General features: G+C 49.3%; 1 protein-coding gene across 1 annotated transcript; it reads left to right on the top strand.

The window, feature by feature from the left end:
• Window positions 1-9,918: 9,918 nt before the first annotated feature.
• On the top strand, window positions 9,919-13,597 carry LOC122394553 (uncharacterized protein K02A2.6-like). Its single transcript, XM_043391512.1, has 3 exons — window positions 9,919-10,670; window positions 11,977-13,161; window positions 13,411-13,597. The coding sequence occupies exons 1-3, from the start codon at window positions 9,919-9,921 to the stop codon at window positions 13,595-13,597; spliced, it is 2,124 nt and encodes a 707-aa protein (XP_043247447.1).
• Window positions 13,598-19,182: the final 5,585 nt, after the last annotated feature.

The raw sequence follows: 19,182 nt of genomic DNA, 5'->3' as shown, positions 1-19,182 counted from the left end.
ATACTTGGGGGCAAAATTCAACTTGAATTGTGGGGGCGAACAAATGTTTTGTATGCGAGGCTAAACAATGCCAGACGCAGCTTTCCAAATGTTCTCCTTAGTCCTTACTATGCGCCAGCTGGCATATGCTCGTTGAGTGCATAGCTTAACCCTCGTCCGTATTGGTGTTTTTCCACTGCCGCGAACGTATAGGGGGGGGGGGGTCCGTTGAACCCCCATTGCCGTTTCGCCCCTGATCGAGCTAGAGCTTCGCGGAAAAAACGAGCGTGTTGCCCGTGACGAGAGGAAGCCGATGATACCCTACTTTAAGGTAGGGTATCATCGGTTGGTTATCAAGGTCATCAAGTTGGTTGTCATCAAGTCAAGTTGGTTATCATCGGTTATCAAGGTCATTCGTTGACCTTCCAGGTCAGGTCAATGACCCACAAGTCGGGAAAATTGGGATCCGTTAGAACGTTGTAAAGGGTAGCTGTTATGGTTTTTCGGGGTGCTACACACGAATATCATGTTAGTTTTGATCACAGATGATGTCTTCATGCATTTAGGCCAGGTCGGGTCAGGTCAGGTCAGGTCAACCAGTAGAAGTCCTGCTAAGTATTTGTAGTAGGTGTCAACCGCCTCTGACATCTTGGTAACATGTTACGAAGGCTCCAAAACTACTTCGCAAATCATGGGCGTAACTTCGTATTTGGTTGGTATGGAGAGCTCCACACCAACTTGAAAGTTGGTGTGGATTTTCCACACCAACTTTAAGTGGTGACACTTCTCATGCACTTTTGAGTAAAAAAAAAAAAAAACAGCAGAATATGATTCAAGGCCAGAAGAAATCAGTATGGGTTCTTCATAGTCCACAAAGGCGGATAATTGGGGGAGGGGAGTGGGGTATGGGAATGCGTCGAGCATCCCCTGAGCCAAAAAATGCACCCCTCACTGGCAGAAGCACCCCAAAATCTGCAAGTCTACACAAAAATATTTCACATTCTAGGTTTAAGAAAAATATCCAAAAAGCATGTCATTTTTAATCAGCAATAAGCAATAACTTATGAAGCATTTAATGTAAGCATGCACCCACTAGATATCACAGTTACACAATATGCATGATGAAAATGATGATCATTAATCAAGCCTTTATCATTGGACAACCACCCTGGTTTTTATTTGTAAAAGAATTATCCCTCAAGATGCTGGTTTTTTACCCGCTCTGGTGTCATCCCCAGCCTGAAAACAGCAGTATTCGACGAGATGTGGGGAATAAGTTAGCAATTTTTGAACAAACCTCACATTCAGCACTCAGCAGGGCACAATTACCTTCTCTATGTGCTTTGGCTCTACGATTTAAAAAAATAAGAATGATGTATTGTTGGTTTGACGGCTGTAGCACATGTGCATAAGTGACCTGCGCCATAATCGTTGCAATAGCGCAATGATACCTAATTTGTTATTCCCGCCATAGCAAAGTTTTCCTTCATCAGGAAAAGACAATTTTCATGCATTTGGTATTTCTTTTTGTAAAAGCTGGCAGTGGCTTCATTTTGACTTTATTTACTTGCCTTTTTGTGATATACTACATTTAAAAAGTGAATAATTTTTTTAGAAGATATTGTTGCCTAAACATTGCAGAAACGTGCATGCTCGTCAATCTAGCAGTGGATTGATATTCACGAATCTGCTGCTGGTAGACACAAGACCAGCATTCACGGTTTCCAAATGTGCCGTTTTGGTATGAAATAAAAGTTAGCCTATTTTGTTTAGAAATTTTGTCCGTATGGTTGAGTGGGTGGCTTTGAGCCCGGACTGATTTAGCCGAGACTAATTTTAGCCCTTCCCACTCCAAATTCGGTCCAAATTTTGATATAATATGCAAGGAAAACTTTTCACATCCACTCTCTGAGACAATGCCTGGTCTTCAGGACGGTGCAAGCATGGTCTCCATCCTGCTGAAACCACTGCTGTTTGATGGTGTCGGCACAGCTGCGCTGCGGCGAGCGGAAGAACCATGAGAAAATACCATTAGAAAAAAAGTGGAGGATCCTCGACCACCTCTCTTGGTTTATCGTCACAGAATTTCCGCTATCGTCCTCAGGACCTCAAAGGACAGGGAGCCAAGATATGCATGCCCTGTACGCATATTACACTTTTTTCTGGCGTTTTGCCGGTTGCGACGAAACTATGAATGAGTTCAGAGATAGGGCAAGATGATAGGGTCTTCTTAGGGCCGAAAACTGAGCGGTATTTACGCTTTGTTCCAATGACGGACCCTCTCTTCGAGTTGAAATTCGATCACTTCAGTTTTCTGCTTACCTACTGTTCGGTGTAGTCATCATCAAAAAGAAAAGATCCTTCCTCGCTGCATGAATGTTGGGAGACGTCACCCCCTCGGCTCTTAAGTTGGGGGCAATCGCCCTTGCTCCCCCCCCCCTTGTTCCCGGGTCTATGAGCTGATTGGCAAGGCGATAAACGAGCTGATTGGCGTTTCCACCCGAGCTTGAGCATGATAGGGTCTGTTCCAGTGGTTGCTCAAACCTCCTCTAAGCTCTTATAGCCAGCGAAGGTTTTCAACACCATTAGCGTCGCCACGGGGGGGGAGGGCAAGCGGGGCAGTTTGCCTCCCCCAACCTCCGACCGAGTACCCCCTGAGATGGATGCAGATCCCATGAGATTTTGGAGTTGGCAAAAAATGGGGGTAGTTTTCGAGAATGGCTGTAAACTTTTTTTTTTTCTACACCGCCACCCATGAACAGGTGACCAGGAGTGCCCCCTCCCTCTATCCCATCGACACACAGAACCTTACGTTAACACCAGTGAACTTAAAATGATAAGTCGCGGCACTCCCAGCTAAGAGTAAGGAAAAAAAAAACAAAAAAATGCAAAAAACGAGAGAGATATCAGTGGAGTATGCATGCTGTTAATATAGTAGCTTAAGAGAAGCAAAGTAGTCACAACTGAAAACAGTTGGTGACTGCCCTTCTACGCCTGAAACGCCCACTGATGCACACTTACACAGGGTATTGTTAGTGGGAGGAAGGGATTAGAGGGGGAGCAGTCATACATACATGGAAGATGGTCGTAGATGGTCATCTCTGGTCAAATTCAAGCAAGGTCATTCACTGAGCCTCTGTAAAGCTGTCCAACTAAGCAGAGCTTGTTGTCAGACAGCCCACAGAGGCCAGTTCCGAGGTGGTTGGAGTAGAAAATTAATGCAATTTAAGCAATATAACGAAAATGAGAGGTAACATCAACGAGAAAAAAAAAACGGAGAAGGAATACAGTTGGGAAGGAAAGACGGGCAAGAGAACTACTACCCTACAATAAACGTAGTTTTAATGTTTGACGGCCAGACGGGCCACGAGCCCCCGCCCGCACCCCCGGAAAATCATCTTTCCCGGGGGTGCCCCCTAACCACCGCCCGGGCGAGGGGAGCGCCGACCCGACCCGACAGGCCGGCACCCCCGCCCGCCCGGGCGGCCGACCGGTCCCTTTCAAGTGGGACCGGTACCCAGGTTGGCCCGGATGGGTCATAGGGGCGGGGGCCCAATGCTCGGCAACTCAGGGCTCCGCCAGGCCGGCGGAGCCCGCCTGGCCCCAGCAGACCACATCTGCCGTCCACTGTCCGCAACACCTGTCTCTTTTAGGCAAATCGTTTTGTTGGAGAAAATAAATCCCTAAATAATGTGCATAAAAAAACACGCGTACTATTTTTTTACTAGAAGCGTATATTGATGAAAGCTACTGTATTAAGTGAATCAATCATACTGACTTAGGAAGAAAGCTTTAGAGAGCTTTTTGATAATGAATTTCGAATTGGGTACCGTAGATAGTCTAGGAAACAAAGGCACCATGACTCTGTTCCAAACTCTAGGCCCAGTCCAAGATAAAGTGTGTGTTTTATAGACTCTATATGTAAATGATTCTTGGAAATGTTTAATGGAGCGAATTGTTCTACTAGATTCAGAGGTTACAAATAACTCAGCAATAGCAGTAGGCAGGCTTCCATTGAGTTTTCTAAACAGTAGTAATAGCATTTGTTGTTGTCCAAGATCCCTAAGTTTAAGGAGTTTGAGTTTCCTAAATATTGGCGAAGTATGTGCCAGTCTCGGCTGTCCATCGATAATTCTTACCGCTCGTTTTTGAAGCTTTTCTAATTCACTCAGATTAGTTGGATATGTATTTGTGTAAATAAAGCAACAGTAGTTAATATAACTCAAGAAAAGAGAATGATACAACAACAAAAGGTGTTTTGAGCTCAAGAGGTACTTCAGCCTATTCATGATTCCGATGTTCCTTGACAATATGGTTTGAAGTTTGGCTATATGTGATTTCCACTTTAGATTTTCATCAATAAATACACCAAGGTATTTAACAGTATTAGCACGAGCAATTCCAGCACCATCAATTTGAATTGCTAGCTCAAAATCTGTTCGTTTATTAGCATATATCTGATAATACGATTTATCAGAATTTAAGGACAACTGGTTAGAAGCGAACCATTCAGCAACTTTAGGCATTAGTATATTTAATCTGGCTTGAAGTACGTTTTCATTTTCACCTTCTATAAAAATGGCAGTATCATCCGCATATAAAAGTACAGATATGTGGTCATCACATATGGAGATAAAATCATTTATGTACAATATAAAAAGAAGTGGACCTAGAATAGATCCCTGTGGTACTCCGATGTTTATCGGAAGAATAGATGATTGAGTATCATCAATTTGTACACATTGAGTGCGTTCATTTAGGTATGATTTTAACATCATATGCGCTTCATTGCATACACCATATTTATACAGTTTGCACAGTAATATTTCGATATCCACCGTATCGAACGCCTTGCGGAGGTCAAGGTAGATTCCACATGTGCTTTGGTTGTTTTCAAGAGCACTTACAATTTTTTCTTGGAGAATTACGATAGGCATGTAGGTACTCATACCTTGCCTAAAACCAAATTGATTGTCGCAAATGATGTTATTTTGAGTCAAATGTTCACTTAATCGAGCATAAATCACTTTTTCTAATAATTTCGAGATAACCGGGAGTAGCGAAATTGGTCGGTAATTGTTGAATAACTGTTTATCCCCAGACTTAAAGATTGGTTTTACAACAGCCCTTTTTAATAGAGTGGGGAACACACCTTGATCAAGGCAGAGATTCACGAAGTGTACAATCTCAGTAAGTATTGATGCATACGTTAATTTGAATATCTTAGTATTAATGTTGTCATGGCCACTTCCCACATTACGCATATTGTTTACGATCTTCTTTACTTCATCTTCGTTCGTGGGAGAGAATCGATGAAGTGGTATTCCCACAAAGTTAGGGAGGTTATCAATTGGGTTGCATTCAGTATCTCTTATTTTACTTTTCAGCTCCTTTCCAATGTTCGTGAAAAATGTGTTAAACTTATCAACTATGTCTTTAGTGTCTTGCACCACGCCTCTGTTGGTTTTGAACGCATTAGGCAATTTAATGTTTTCGGTGGAGCCCGTGGACAATTCTTTGATGATATTCCACGTGTTCTTAGAGTCCGATGTTTTAAGTTTAGCTTCAATATATGCTTTCTTTGCCTCTCTTATTATTTTCACAAGTAAATTGCGATATCTGCGATACTTGTTGGTATTTTCAAGCACCGGCTCTTTGTTTTTTGACACAAACAATTCATTTTTCCTGGCTATCGAGGCCAAGATACCAGGCGTGATCCAGGGTTTTATAGGCGTATTTTTCCGCGACGGCACAAAAGTTGCGCTGAACTTTTGTATTCCATCTGAGTAGGCTCGAATTATTTTTTCACAAACTAAGTTAGGATCAGTTACATCAGTGAGATGTAGTAAATCAGATTGTAGATGCATTCGTAGGTCAGTGATTCTGTTATAATTAAATGATGTGATTTGTTTCTTCGGTCTCGTATTTCTTGGTTTATATGTTTTTAGGGTGACATATATTGGGAAGTGGTCAGATAGGTCATCGTAAATTACTCCAGTGTCGTTAGCAAGTGATGTGTTGTTACAATATATGTTGTCTAGCAGAGATAGTCTTGTTTCACATTGTCTGGTTGGGAGGGATATAAGAGGAAGAAAGCCATAGGACAACATCATATTAAAGAATATCTCCGCATCATGATCATTGTCCAGCGTGCAAAGGTCAAAACTGAAATCACCAGTGACGATCATTGTGCTGGATGAGATATCCATGGAGTCGAGTATAGTTGACAGCTGTTCACAAAAAAGAGCTGGACAAGTATCAGGGGGTCTGTAGAACTGTGCAAGAATTACCTTAGAATAAGGTAGACAGCACTGCAGAATTACTGCTTCCGTACCAGTTGGACAGTCAATGGGAACACGCATGGTAGAAACTACACTGGCTGTACGAACATATACAGCTACGCCACCACCTGTGCGACCTGTGCGATTTTGAAAGAATGCTGTATAGCCAGGTATGTTGCGATATTTATCAACATCATCGTGTAACCATGTTTCGGATACACAGATCACGTCCCATTGTGTACCAGTTGAATGCAGAAAGGTATTCAGGGCTTCATATTTCTCACACTTAAAAGAGAACGAGTATTGAGGTGCAATATAGAAAGTTTCTCAATGTCTTGAGAAAAGGTGTTGTTATTTGTTGTGACAGTGTAATATTTACAGTTGGTTCGTATAGATTCGAATTCGTTACTAACATCATGATCAAGATTAGTATCAGTATCTTGGAATGGATGAAATACCTTGTCATATAACAATGGTAGTTCATTGTCATTAATTCTAGTCAGTGGCATACAACACTAGGGTTATACCACAGAGTATGTAACTAGAAAGAAAAAAAGTCTCCACCAACTTAAACTCCACACCAACTTTGAAAACGTTTCTACACCCATGTCGCAAATGTTCATATGGTTGCTATATTCGAATTCAGCTCCAAAAACTAGCTTAGAAGCATGTAAAACTCGAAAAAGTGAACCGAGGTCATCAAAGGTCAGTGACCTGACCTGACCTTCAGGTGACCTTGACAGCCACCCTAATGCATGGGACCAACATCATATCACATGGCTGAACGCTTGAAACCACGAAAAGACTGCAAACGCGCGGCTAATGCGAGCTGACATTCGCCGAATCGCGATTCCGGCCAAACGTGGTCTCGAAAAGTAGGTCACAGGTCAAAGGTCGTTTGGATCAGTCATGAAACTTTCAAGATAGGTGTAAAATTGATTAACGCGAGGGTACTGAAGTTTCGTCGCGATCGACCGCTTTTTGCGCGAGTATTTCGCGGGAAACTGAGAGGGGGTTCGTTCGACCCCCCCCCCCTTCCCTACGGGGGTAGATCGAACGGACCCCTTAACTAACGGGCGAGGGTTAATAAATTCGTTGAAATCCAACGAGGCGTCAACAATAACACCTAGGCTCTTTGTTCGTTGGTGTTCTCCAGCTTAGTACCACCAAGCGTGAAGATGGGCCTATCGGACATCATTTGCTTGGTAGGTACCTTCGAAGAGTCTGACACTTTGAGGCATTATAGACCATATCATATCTGCTATGTAAACTTAGTAATCAACCCCTTACAACCTAAAGTTCCCACACTCCTCCCCTCCACCGTACTCTCGCCGTGTAACTGCGCGCGCGTCGCCGCTCGGCATCACTCTTCCTCCTATGCAAATTCCTGCCACCAGATGTCACCCACTTCGCTGTCTCGAGGCGAATAGTGAGTGCTTCACGATTCGATTCGATCCGTCGCGGCGTGGCACAGCTAGCTTTCAAGACCGCCGCGCGCCACCGGCTTGACTGTTCGTCGCTGAGCTGGTTACACCTCGGATCACATCAGCGCATCGGGGTCTCGGTGGCCGAGTGGTCTGAGCCGCACGGTTTCGAAGTCGTGTGTCCCGGGTTCAAATCCCGGCAGCCCCGCGCTGTTTTTCGCCAGCATGATGGAGGAATTCGCTTCTGCCCTGGTCAGCCTGACGGAGTTAATTCGCCAACAAGCGGAGACTTCTAATCGGCGGGAGGAACGTCTGGAAGCACTTGCTGCTTCGCAAGCTACCGCTCTCACCGCTTCGGCCGACAATGGTAATGATGTTACTCCGACCATTCGTCCTCGGCTTCCGGCATTTGCAACCCCAGCACCGCGTCTTTCTGGCGGTGCCAGCCTCCGTGAATTCTGCACTTGGAAAGAGCGACTCACCGGTTACAACATGCTGACAGGAGTCAACCAGCTCACGCAAGAGGAACAGCGAGCATCACTTTACAGCCTGGTTGACGACGAATGGCACCGGATCATCAAATTCGGCCTCAACATCACAGAGACAGCCAGTCTAAACGACACCATCCGAGCGATGGAAGACCACCTGAGGAGCCAGCGCAATGTCATCCTGGACAGACGCGACTTTTTCCGTCGCAACCAGCAGCCGGATGAGTCCTTCGACGACTACCTCATCGCGCTGAAGGAGATATCAGAGTTTTGCGACTTTTGTCGACACTGCACTGAAGACCGACTCCGTGATCGCATCATCACAGGTCTGCACGACGAAACGGCCGTTCAAACCCTGCTCTCGGAGAAGGACCTCACGTTGCAGAAGACCGTCGACATCTGCCGCGCGCGTGAGAACGCGTTTGTTAACGCCTCAGCACTCGCCGGTGATCGTCTCAACGCCGTGTCAGCCTACCGGCGTGGCGCACGGAGCTACAGCTGCGCCAGGTCAGCGAGCCGCAGCCGCCGAGCTGAACCAGAGGGCCGCGGCAGTGGAGCCGACCCAGTGGGTTCGGCCCGGATCCGAGACACAACGCCGGAGAGACGATGCCGTTTCTGCGGAGACGAATGGCATCAGCAGCTGGCCATGTGTCCTGCCCGTAACCATCGGTGCTCAAAGTGCAACAAACTACATCATTCTCCCACGTATGCAGAAGTGACCAGATTCGGACATCACGCTCTGGACAGCATGAAAACAGGCAACCAGATCGTCAGCAACCGCCTGTGCATGAGCCTACCACACAGCGAGAGGTGTCACCACCACGGAGAAGGCATCTACGTCACTTGCACGGCATCCACGTGCGAGGTCTATCAGCGCGACGGACGCCGAAAGTCGACCTCGAAGTACAACACGCCCGTGGACATGCTGTCATCCCATGGATACCCGACAGCGGTGCAGAGGTCTGCGCTATGAGTGTCCAACAGGCCCGTAGCATATGGCGTCGACGTAAGCAGCCTCTCGCCGCCACCAGATCAGCTGCTCGGAGCAGCTGGGGAAAAAACTGGATTGCAGAGGAACGTTCCAGTGCACACTCAGACTGGGTGAGGAGACCACATCGGTCGTCACCGTCTGCGTCATCCCCCACATCACTGGTGCTCTGCTGTCGTGGACCCGGTGTGTCGAACTCGGTATTCTGCCGCTCGACTTCCCGAAGCAAATCAGCCGCACAGATGCAACGCATCGCATGGAAGACGACAGAAGCGCAGAATCAACCGGATCACACGTCCACCAGCTTGCTTCATCAGATCAAGACGACAGCAGCCTATCAGCACAGAGCGAACGGTTGTCACAAGCCTCTTGCAAGCCGACTCAAGCCAAGTACCCGACCTGGCACGAAGCGCAAGGCGAACCATCTGAGGACGTCAAGCAACAGCACCTCAGCATGTTAAGGGACGCCTTCGTCGAGGTGTTCGACATCAACCGCCCACTTCGGGAGATGATCGGCGGGCCAATGAAGATCGTGTTAAACGATGACGCCCAGCCCTACGCCATCACCGCTGCCCGCTCCATCCCGTTCGCCTGGAGAGAAAAGACCAAGGATCAGCTGGACAAGCTCCTCCGTGATGGTATCATCTGAGGTCACACACCCGACAGAGTGGTGCCACCCTCTGGTCGTGGTACCCAAAAAACCCGCAGAAGGCAGCAACAAGGACAAATCAGATGTCAGGATCTGCGTCGACCTGACGATGTTGAACAGGCACGTCCGGCGTGGCGCTCATCCTCCACCGTCATGCAATGAAGTAGTCGCCAGCATCGACAAGAGCAGCAAGTTCTTCAGTAAGTTTGATGCGAAGAACGGCTACTTCCAAGTACCGCTCGCCGATGAGTCGAAGGATCTGACCACGTTCATCACCCCGTGGGGCAGATTCCGCTTCGAGAGATGTGTCCAAGGCCTCAGCTCATCTGGAGATGAGTTCAACCGCCGAGGTGATGTCGCACTCGCTGGAATACCCAGGACTTGCAAGGTGACGGACGATATCCTGTGTCACGATGACACGTACGCATCCCATCTGAAGCACGTCATCACTGTTCTGGAGCGGTGCAAGGAGCACAACATCACTCTGAACCCAACGAAACTTCAGTTCGCTCAGTCAACAGTCGAGTACTGCGGATTCAACATCAGCAAAGATGGATACACCGTGGACCGGCGCAAACTTCGCGCAATTTCCGACTTCCCAGTACCACAGAACCTCACCGATCTTCGCAGCTTCATGGGGCTCGTCAACCAGCTAGCCTCATTCTCAACAGACACAGCGAGCGCTGCCAGCCCGCTGCGCGACCTCCTCCGGCCCCAGAACCACTGGTGCTGGACCAGCGTCCACCAACAGGCTTTTGAAGCCGTCAAAGCGACACTTGTGTCACCACCGGTCCTGGCGTTCTTCAAGCCCGGCCTGCCAACAGCCCTTCACACCGACGCCACACGACTGCATGGCCTGTCGTACGCGCTTCTTCAGAGCCTTAGGTCACGTGACCTTAGGTCAACTTTTGACCTTTCGACCTTTCGAGGTCAACATACATATGTTTCGATGCGGATCGCCGAGAGGATCACGATGGTGCTATTAGTTTGTTCCTAGCTGGAATACCTTGAAAGTTATTCGAGAAAAACTTCATATATATGTGGTGCCGCAATTTTGACTTCCTTTTGCTCCTGTGACGTCATCTTTGACCTGACCTGAAAATGACCTGAGTAAAAATTATAGACCTTATCCATTTGTACCCTGCACCGTTTACCGCTTGTCGCTATCTTGCTTTATTCTCGAGATCTCGCTGTCGCTCCCGCTCGTAATAACGGACAGGTCATAAAAATGACCTGACCTGAGGTCAACGCAGGGCGATATCCACTTTCTTATTTTCGCATATAAATGACAATTGATAAGGCTTTATTCGTCATCAGATTAAGTTGCAACTTTCAGTGGGGAAAATATCAAGGTCACTCTTCGAAAAATAGGTCAAAAGGTCACGCGATCAAAATTTTCAAAAATTGAAAATCCGAGATAGCCAAAATGTTTGTTGGTTGATTGTGAGTTGAACCATATAAAGTTTTTATCGTAGAAAACCAATAGTTTTTGAGTTATAGGCCGCCAAACATAGGGCTGCAGCGCGACATCCAGGAATTGCCCGAGGCTATATCTCGGAAACCGTTGTTCGAAGAAAAAATCCTTGCCACAGCTGGCTTCCCCGCCCACCACAACCCATTAGACCAATTTTAAGCAAAAAATAAAATATGAGGGTGCAGGGCACTTGTCGATTTGTCGTGGAACGCCCCAGCTCCAGGACGGCAACTGGCGCCTCATCCAGTGTGGCTCACGTATCGTCTCTGACGCAGAGTCACGCTACGCCGTTATTGAGTTGGAGATGACCGCCATCTGTTAGGCAGTTCAGAAGAACTATCTCTACCTAGCCGGACTGAAAGAGTTCGATATCATCTGTGATCATCGTCCTCTCACCCCTCTGCTGAACCAGAAGTCACTCGCCCAAATCGAGAACCCCTGTCTTCTCCGCCTTCGAGAGAAGCTGGTACCATACCACTTCAAGGCTGTCTGGAAATCTGGCAAAATGCACTGCATCGCAGACGCCCTCTCCAGAGCTCCTATCGATGACCCGACGGAGGATGACCAAGAAGCCGAAGCAGAAGTCCGGCATCATCCCCACAATGTTGCACTATCTAGTGCCCAAGAGGTGGACCACAACGGAAACGGTGGCACGCCTGACCTGATCATGGATGAACTCCGTGCTGCTGCCAGGAGCGATGAGGAATATCAAGCACTGGCAGACACGATCCTCAACGGCTTCCCAGACCAGAAAGCCGACCTGCCATCCAGTCTTCGAGCCTACTGGCAGGTGAAGGAAGATCTCTCCGTCAACGACGGCATCATCCTGTGTGGCGCACGTCTTCTCGTTCCACGCAGCCTTAGACGAGACGTGCTCAAACGCCTCCACGCCGGACACCAAGGTATCGAACGGACAAAGCGACGCGCTCGCCAATCTGTCTACTGGCCCGGTCTCAACCAGCAAGTACACGAGACCGTCACAGCGTGCTCAGCCTGTCGCAAGTACCTGCCCACACAGCAGAAAGAACCGATGCTGAGTGATCCAGAGCCGTCTCGCGTCTTCGAAACGATGTCCGCCGACTTCTTCTCTCATGCGGGAAAGTCCTGGCTTGTCATCGCCGACCGACTCTCAGGATGGCCCATCGCCGTTTCCATCGACGGTGAGCCGACATCCAGGATCTTGGTCAGCCACTTGAGAGAGGTGTTCGCCGTCTACGGTGTCCCCAATCAACTCAAGACCGACGGCGGGCCACAGTTCACAGCCCGCCACACCCGCACCTTCCTGGAGCGATGGGGCGTGACGCACACGATATCATCCCTACATTACCCGCAGTCCAACGGTCATGCAGAGGCGGCGGTCAAAGCCGTAAAACGGCTGGTTCAAAAATGCAGCGTGTCCGGTCGCCTCGACCTCGAAGAGTTCTCGCAGGCCATGCTTAAACTCAGGAATACACCCCGGGAGGACGGTCGATCACCCGCTGAGGTACTCTTCGGACACCCACTGAGGACCATGGTGCCGATGCACCACTCCGCCTTCGCTTGTAAATGGCAACAGGCTGCTGACGAGTGTGACAAGCGCGCTCACACCCGACGGGAAGCCGCTCGCGAACGCTACGACGCAGCAGCCCGGCCCCTGCCGTCTCTCAAGATTGGCTCAAATGTCGCCATTCAGAACAACGAAAGTGGCCTGTGGGACAGGTCCGGCGTCATCGTCGCCATCGGTCGCTACAGAGCCTACCTGGTGAAGCTCGCCAGCGGTCGTACACTGTGGCGGAACCGGCGCTTCCTACGACCGTATCGCCCACTCGTTCCCGTCAGCGAACGCCGTACCGATACTGAAGCGACGGCGCCAGCCACTGCAGCAACGGCTACCACGCCGTCAGTGACGTCAGGCCGCACCGCTCCACCATCCGCGCCCGCAAAGCAAGTCCGGTTCGCGGATCGCCCTGCTATCGCCGCTCCACGTCGCAGCGGCAGGATCACACGGCCTCCTTCCCGACTCCAGGTCGACCCCTGTCTGCAGTCATATGCGTGATCGACTGAAGGGGGGAGGTGGGCGTGGGGGGGAGGTGTACCATACGCCATTATTTAGTGGCCTCGACTCTCGAGTCAGCTGTTTGCTCCCAGTCAGCTGTTTGCCGAAACAGCTGAACGCGGGATAGCGGCAGAGTGTTTTGGGATTGCCTCGTGTGTGATCAACGTGTGGTGCGCAGAATACACGATAAAGCATCAGAACAAGTCGGAAGGCGAACGTCATGTAGAGGCACGTGAGAAGAAGAACGTGTCGCAGCAGATGTCAGCAAAAAGGCAGTAGGATAAACATTCTCGCTTCCATATCTGTAAGCACACAAACGAAAGTCACTGACGGATAACGACATAATTAACACACAAGTGCATTGGCGACAAAATGACGCACGGGTCAAATATAACATAAACTAAATGGTCCTCGATAATAAATCGTTAAGCGGACTGACTCTGGGTGTAAAGAAGCTATTTTTCCCTGTACTTCGACCTTTATTGACAGGTCTTCAAAGGGGCAATGCGATTCAAAAAACAAACAATAATCATGCTATACTGCCATCCACGAAATTCTCAAAATGATCGATGCTAAAACACGTGACACAACTTACAGACAGTTCGTACTCCAGTAGGTCTACTTTTTCAAAACACTATCCCATATAGGGCTAAGCGAGAACTTTCCGACACCCTGATTCAGTGATGGGTTGCATAATCGAATCTCGATGGCCTCCCTTACGACACGGCGGGACCATGTTGGCTCGACCGCCAGCGTGCTAGCCTGACCTGGGTCAAATGGTTGGCGACACTGGAGCCAGTGTTCAGCTAAAGGGGATGTGTCTGACCTCCCATGCCTTATGGCTGCTACGTGTTCTTTAAGTCGCATGCTTTTAGGACGCCCGGTCTCGCCAACATACGTGGCACCACAATCACAAGTAGTCTTGTAAATGACACCTTTTTGCAAATCCTTTGGTGGTACGTCCTTGGCTTTAACTAGTTTGTCCCTGAGTGTTGGCTTCGAGCTATATCCTAACCGAATCTGGTGAGGCGCTAAAATCCTAGCAATTCTTTCGCTGGTTCCTTTGACGTAGGGGATGCTAATGTACATAGTACGGGGTCGTTCGGTTGTCTGGTCGTCCGGTACGGCCGGATCTGTCCGGTCGGGTCGCCCAGCGGTCGGTTGGGCTCGGTTATCGCCATCGGTCAGCTCCTGTCTCTGCTGCTCCGTCGCAGCCCGCTGTTTGGGCTTCAGCGCTCGTCTCACGTAATGTCTCGGGTAGCCATTTTCCTCGAAGACTTTTTCTAGACGTGAAATTTCCTCCTTCCGAGCGCCCTCCTCGCTGCATACTGCTTCAGCACGTTTGGCTAGACATTTGATGACACCTGTTTTTATGGAGTCTGCATGGTGAGAACTGAAGTGGATATATAAATTGGTTGCTGTAGGTTTTCTGTAAACCGTTGTTTTCAGCGCGTTTCCCGCTCTCGCCACTTCTACGTCCAAAAAGGGAATTTTCCCATCTTCTTCGACCTCTCGTGTGAATTGTATGTCCGGGCATACGTTGTTCAGATGCCTATGGAACTCGTCTAACGCGTCCGTCCCATGTTGCCAGACCACAAAAGTGTCGTCCACGTAGCGCCGCCAGTATTTTGGCTTGAGATGAGCGGTTTCAAGAAGTGTTTTCTTGAAACAGACGAAGCCATAGACGCCGTATGTGAGAAGCTTCTCAATGACGAGACACTCCCAGACAGGTGTGGAATGTCTGTCGATTCTATCAGAACACTGATGAAGGAGTGCCTAAACTGTAGCTATTTTCAGTGTGGCGGCCAGCTATATAGTCAGCTTGAAGGAGCCCCTATGGGCCTTAGTTTAGTCGCACTGGCAAACGGCTTCATGGAGACTCTCGAGAAAACACTTCTTGAAACCGCTCGTCTCAAGCCAAAATACTGGCGGCGCTACGTGGACGACACTTTTGTGGTCTGGCAACATGGGACGGACGCGTTAGACGAGTTCCATAGGCATCTGAACAACGTATGCCCGGACATACAATTCACACGAGAGGTCGAAGAAGATGGGAAAATTCCCTTTTTGGACGTAGAAGTGGCGAGAGCGGGAAACGCGCTGAAAACAACGGTTTACAGAAAACCTACAGCAACCAATTTATATCCACTTCAGTTCTCACCATGCAGACTCCATAAAAACGGGTGTCATCAAATGTCTAGCCAAACGTGCTGAAGCAGTATGCAGCGAGGAGGGCGCTCGGAAGGAGGAAATTTCACGTCTAGAAAAAGTCTTCGAGGAAAATGGCTACCCGAGACATTACGTGAGACGAGCGCTGAAGCCCAAACAGCGGGCTGCGACGGAGCAGCAGAGACAGGAGCTGACCGATGGCGATAACCGAGCCCAACCGACCGCTGGGCGACCCGACCGGACAGATCCGGCCGTACCGGACGACCAGACAACCGAACAACCCCGTACTACGTACATTAGCATCCCCTACGTCAAAGGAACCAGCGAAAGAGTTGCTAGGATTTTAGCGCCCCACCAGATTCGGTTAGGATATAGCTCGAAGCCAACACTCAGGGACAAACTAGTTAAAGCCAAGGACGTACCACCAAAGGATTTGCAAAAAGGTGTCATTTACAAGACTACTTGTGATTGTGGTGCCACGTATGTTGGCGAGACCGGGCGTCCTAAAAGCATGCGACTTAAAGAACACGTAGCAGCCATAAAGCATGGGAGGTCAGACACATCCCCTTTAGCTGAACACTGGCTCCAGTGTCGCCAACCATTTGACCCAGGTCAGGCTAGCACGCTGGCGGTCGAGCCAACATGGTCCCGCCGTGTCGTAAGGGAGGCCATCGAGATTCGATTATGCAACCCATCACTGAATCAGGGTGTCGGAAAGTTCTCGCTTAGCCCTATATGGGATAGTGTTTTGAAAAAGTAGACCTACTGGAGTACGAACTGTCTGTAAGTTGTGTCACGTGTTTAAGCATCGATCATTTTGAGAATTTCGTGGATGGCAGTATAGCATGATTATTGTTTGTTTTTTGAATCGCATTGCCCCTTTGAAGACCTGTCAATAAAGGTCGAAGTACAGGGAAAAATAGCTTCTTTACACCCAGAGTCAGTCCGCTTAACGATTTATTATCATTAATATACCTGGGTTTAAATATGACTTTACAGTCTCATAAAATGGTCCTCTGTCCATTAAAAGCATGACACAATATATCTTTCCAAACACATAAACACTTCTCTGTTCCTTGTCCTATCCATGAGGCGCTTCCACCATAACACAATGCATAGGCTCACTAAGCCATCGTTCATGACACATAATTCATAATCCAATGGCACTACGGCCAGATTCCAAACTTAGGCGCACTAGCCTGTAAACTACAAATATAACCTATAACATATCCTATGACTTCAACAGTTGAACCTGTAGTTGGCGATGGATTATAAAGGACACTTTTGCGTTAGTTAAAATGTCTATTCGAGTACGAATACGACAAAATTCTGTACAAAACAAGGTAAGTAATTACACGTTGAAAAGACGTGTTCTTCAAATCTCTCTCCCTCTATCTCTTTGCTTCTTCTCCCTCTTTCTATCTCTCTCCCTGCTCTCCCCTTCTCTCTATCTCTCTTCTCCTCTCTGCTCGTTTCTTTCCCCTCTTCTCCCTGTCGGATTTTTAAATCAATTTTCTTATCAGTCCAATTTCTCGCACTATTTTTCTGTAAGCGCCGCACATTAGCTGTCTTTCTAAATATAGACTGTGGCACCTCTCACAAACTATAGCGTAACACAAATATTCTTCTAACTCATACACTCCCCCCTGATCTCCGATCATCTCAACTGTGGTTCAGGTACACATTCTGCATCGAGTCTGCTGCCTTGTTACGCGACGTCCTCTTCCCAATGGCTCGTGGACAGGCTGTTGCCGGTCCTCTTGGTCAGGCTCGGTCCCACTCTGCTCAAGCTCAGGCGTCTCAATCAGCTCGTGACTGGGCGCCCTCATATCTTCGTTTGTGCTCTCGCTCACATCCAGCGTTGGTTGTCGAACAGAAACTTGCACGAGCCATGGTTCCTCCTCATCCGCCGCTGCTCCCCCCAGCTCATCCTCTGCCGCTGACCGCTGGCTGTCGCAGGCAGCAACTGGTCGTAAGTCACGCACGTGACGGGGTATACCGTCCACGTCAACTGCTTGTGGAGACACCACATTGGTGACTGTGCCAATGTAGCTTTGTGCGTCACATCGGCGTGTCGGATCTCTCACCCAGACACGGTCACCGACCCCAAACCGGCACGCTACGATTCCGGGTTGCATGCACCGGCATCGATCCCGCGCAGTCTGACTTCGTATCTGTACAACGCATTGGCCGGTGCTGTTTCAGGGTTGATGTCGTCTTTGGGGGTCACATTGTGCCAATACAAAGCTTCTTGCACTGAACAGCCCGTGCGGGCTACGGTTCGTTTGATTGAGCGATGGCACCTCTCTGCGATCCCATTTCCTGACGGCTGGTATGCGCTCCGGAACCTCATCGCGACGCCCCATCGTTCGGCGAAGGCTATGAAGGCGCGACTCCGAAAAGAAGCCGCGTTGTCAGTAAGTATCTCGTCTGGTGGTCCACGCTCACAAAAGAGCTGTTCTAATTGTTCTATGATAGCGGCAATGTCTAGTCTCCGCAGCTGTCGCCACACTGCGAAGCAGGACGGTCCGTTGTCCACCAGAGTCAGGTACTGATGCGCTCCCACATGAGTGATGTCCATACTCAGCCGCTTCCACGACCCAGATACGCTTAGATTCCCTTTCTGCCATTGGACTGGAGCTGGATCAATGGACAGACACTGTTCACACCGCCGTACCACCGCTCGTACTTGACTTTTGGTGACCGATGGGGCGGCTCTCCGGCAGAAGTAGTAAGTCCGTCGCACACCGGGATGCCCTGTTTTGTGATTGATGCGACGGATCATCTCCTCGACGTCGACGTCATCTTCTGCTGCTACTGCAGTCACGTCAGCGGCAGCCACGACGTCATCACCAACCGCCGTCACGCTGTCATCCGCCGCCGGAGACAGCCACCTCTGCGGCACTCGGGTGAGCACGTCTGTTCGGTTCTCCTTCGACATGACGTATTGCACGGTCACGCTCAAGTTGTATTCTTCCACCGTTGCCCTGATTGTTTCCAATCTTCGCCGTATCAACATCTCGCCCGCCGCTTTGGTTTTGAGGCGCGCTTTCCCTGACAGGGTATCTGTCAGCCAGTGGAAAACGGTTTTTGAGTCCGTCATCAGCTGCACCTTCTTCACTCCCCACTGGAGGGACATGTTGACTCCCTTCAGAGCTGCGTCTAGTTCCGCCATGTTGATGTGGCCACATTCGTCGCGCCGCAGCCAGCTTGCGTCCTCAACGATGGCCCCCGTTCATCTCCACCGCCACGCCCAGCGCCAGGGAGCTGGCGTCGACCCACACCGTCGCTTCATCGCCACTAACGTTCCATCGCCCACGGCCTGGGTCCGCTTCCTCCACTCGCTGCATGATCTCCTTCACCATTTGCAGCACTCTGGAGTCCTTCACTTCTGTGTCCCACGTCGCTGTTGTAGCGTTTGCTACCCGCTTGACGAAGGAAGTGGCAGGCCGTAACCAGCCACATACCGGCAGGTGACCGACTAGCCGGTCGCACAGAGAGAACAGCGCCCGCTTGGTGAGTGGTTGCTGAACGCTGCCGATGTCATTGTCTCGTGTCCAAACCAAGTCACTCCTTCCTTCCTGCACGCGGAGTCCGAGGACTCTAGCGCCGTTTGACAGTCGTTCGGGTGGTTTGCAGTCTAGGCCGTACTGCTTGAGATGAACCTCCACATGCTCCGCCGGGACCACGCTCTG

The sequence above is a fragment of the Amphibalanus amphitrite genome, unplaced genomic scaffold (genome assembly GCF_019059575.1).
Source record: "Amphibalanus amphitrite isolate SeventyFive unplaced genomic scaffold, NRLGWU_Aamphi_draft 000598F_arrow, whole genome shotgun sequence".
In the NCBI taxonomy this organism is placed as follows: domain Eukaryota; kingdom Metazoa; phylum Arthropoda; class Thecostraca; order Balanomorpha; family Balanidae; genus Amphibalanus; species Amphibalanus amphitrite.
Note: the sequence above shows the minus strand (reverse complement) of the source record. Positions and strands in the feature narration are given on the sequence as shown.

Coding starts and splice junctions, on each gene's coding strand:
- LOC122394553 (XM_043391512.1), top strand. CDS start 9,919: ATGTTGAACAGGCACGTCCGGCGTGGCGCTCATCCTCCACCGTCATGC. Junction 10,671..11,976: donor ACACGACTGCATGGCCTGTC/GTACGCGCTTCT, acceptor TGCTGCTGCCAG/GAGCGATGAGGAATATCAAG. Junction 13,162..13,410: donor GCAGCAACGGCTACCACGCC/GTCAGTGACGTC, acceptor GTTTGCTCCCAG/TCAGCTGTTTGCCGAAACAG.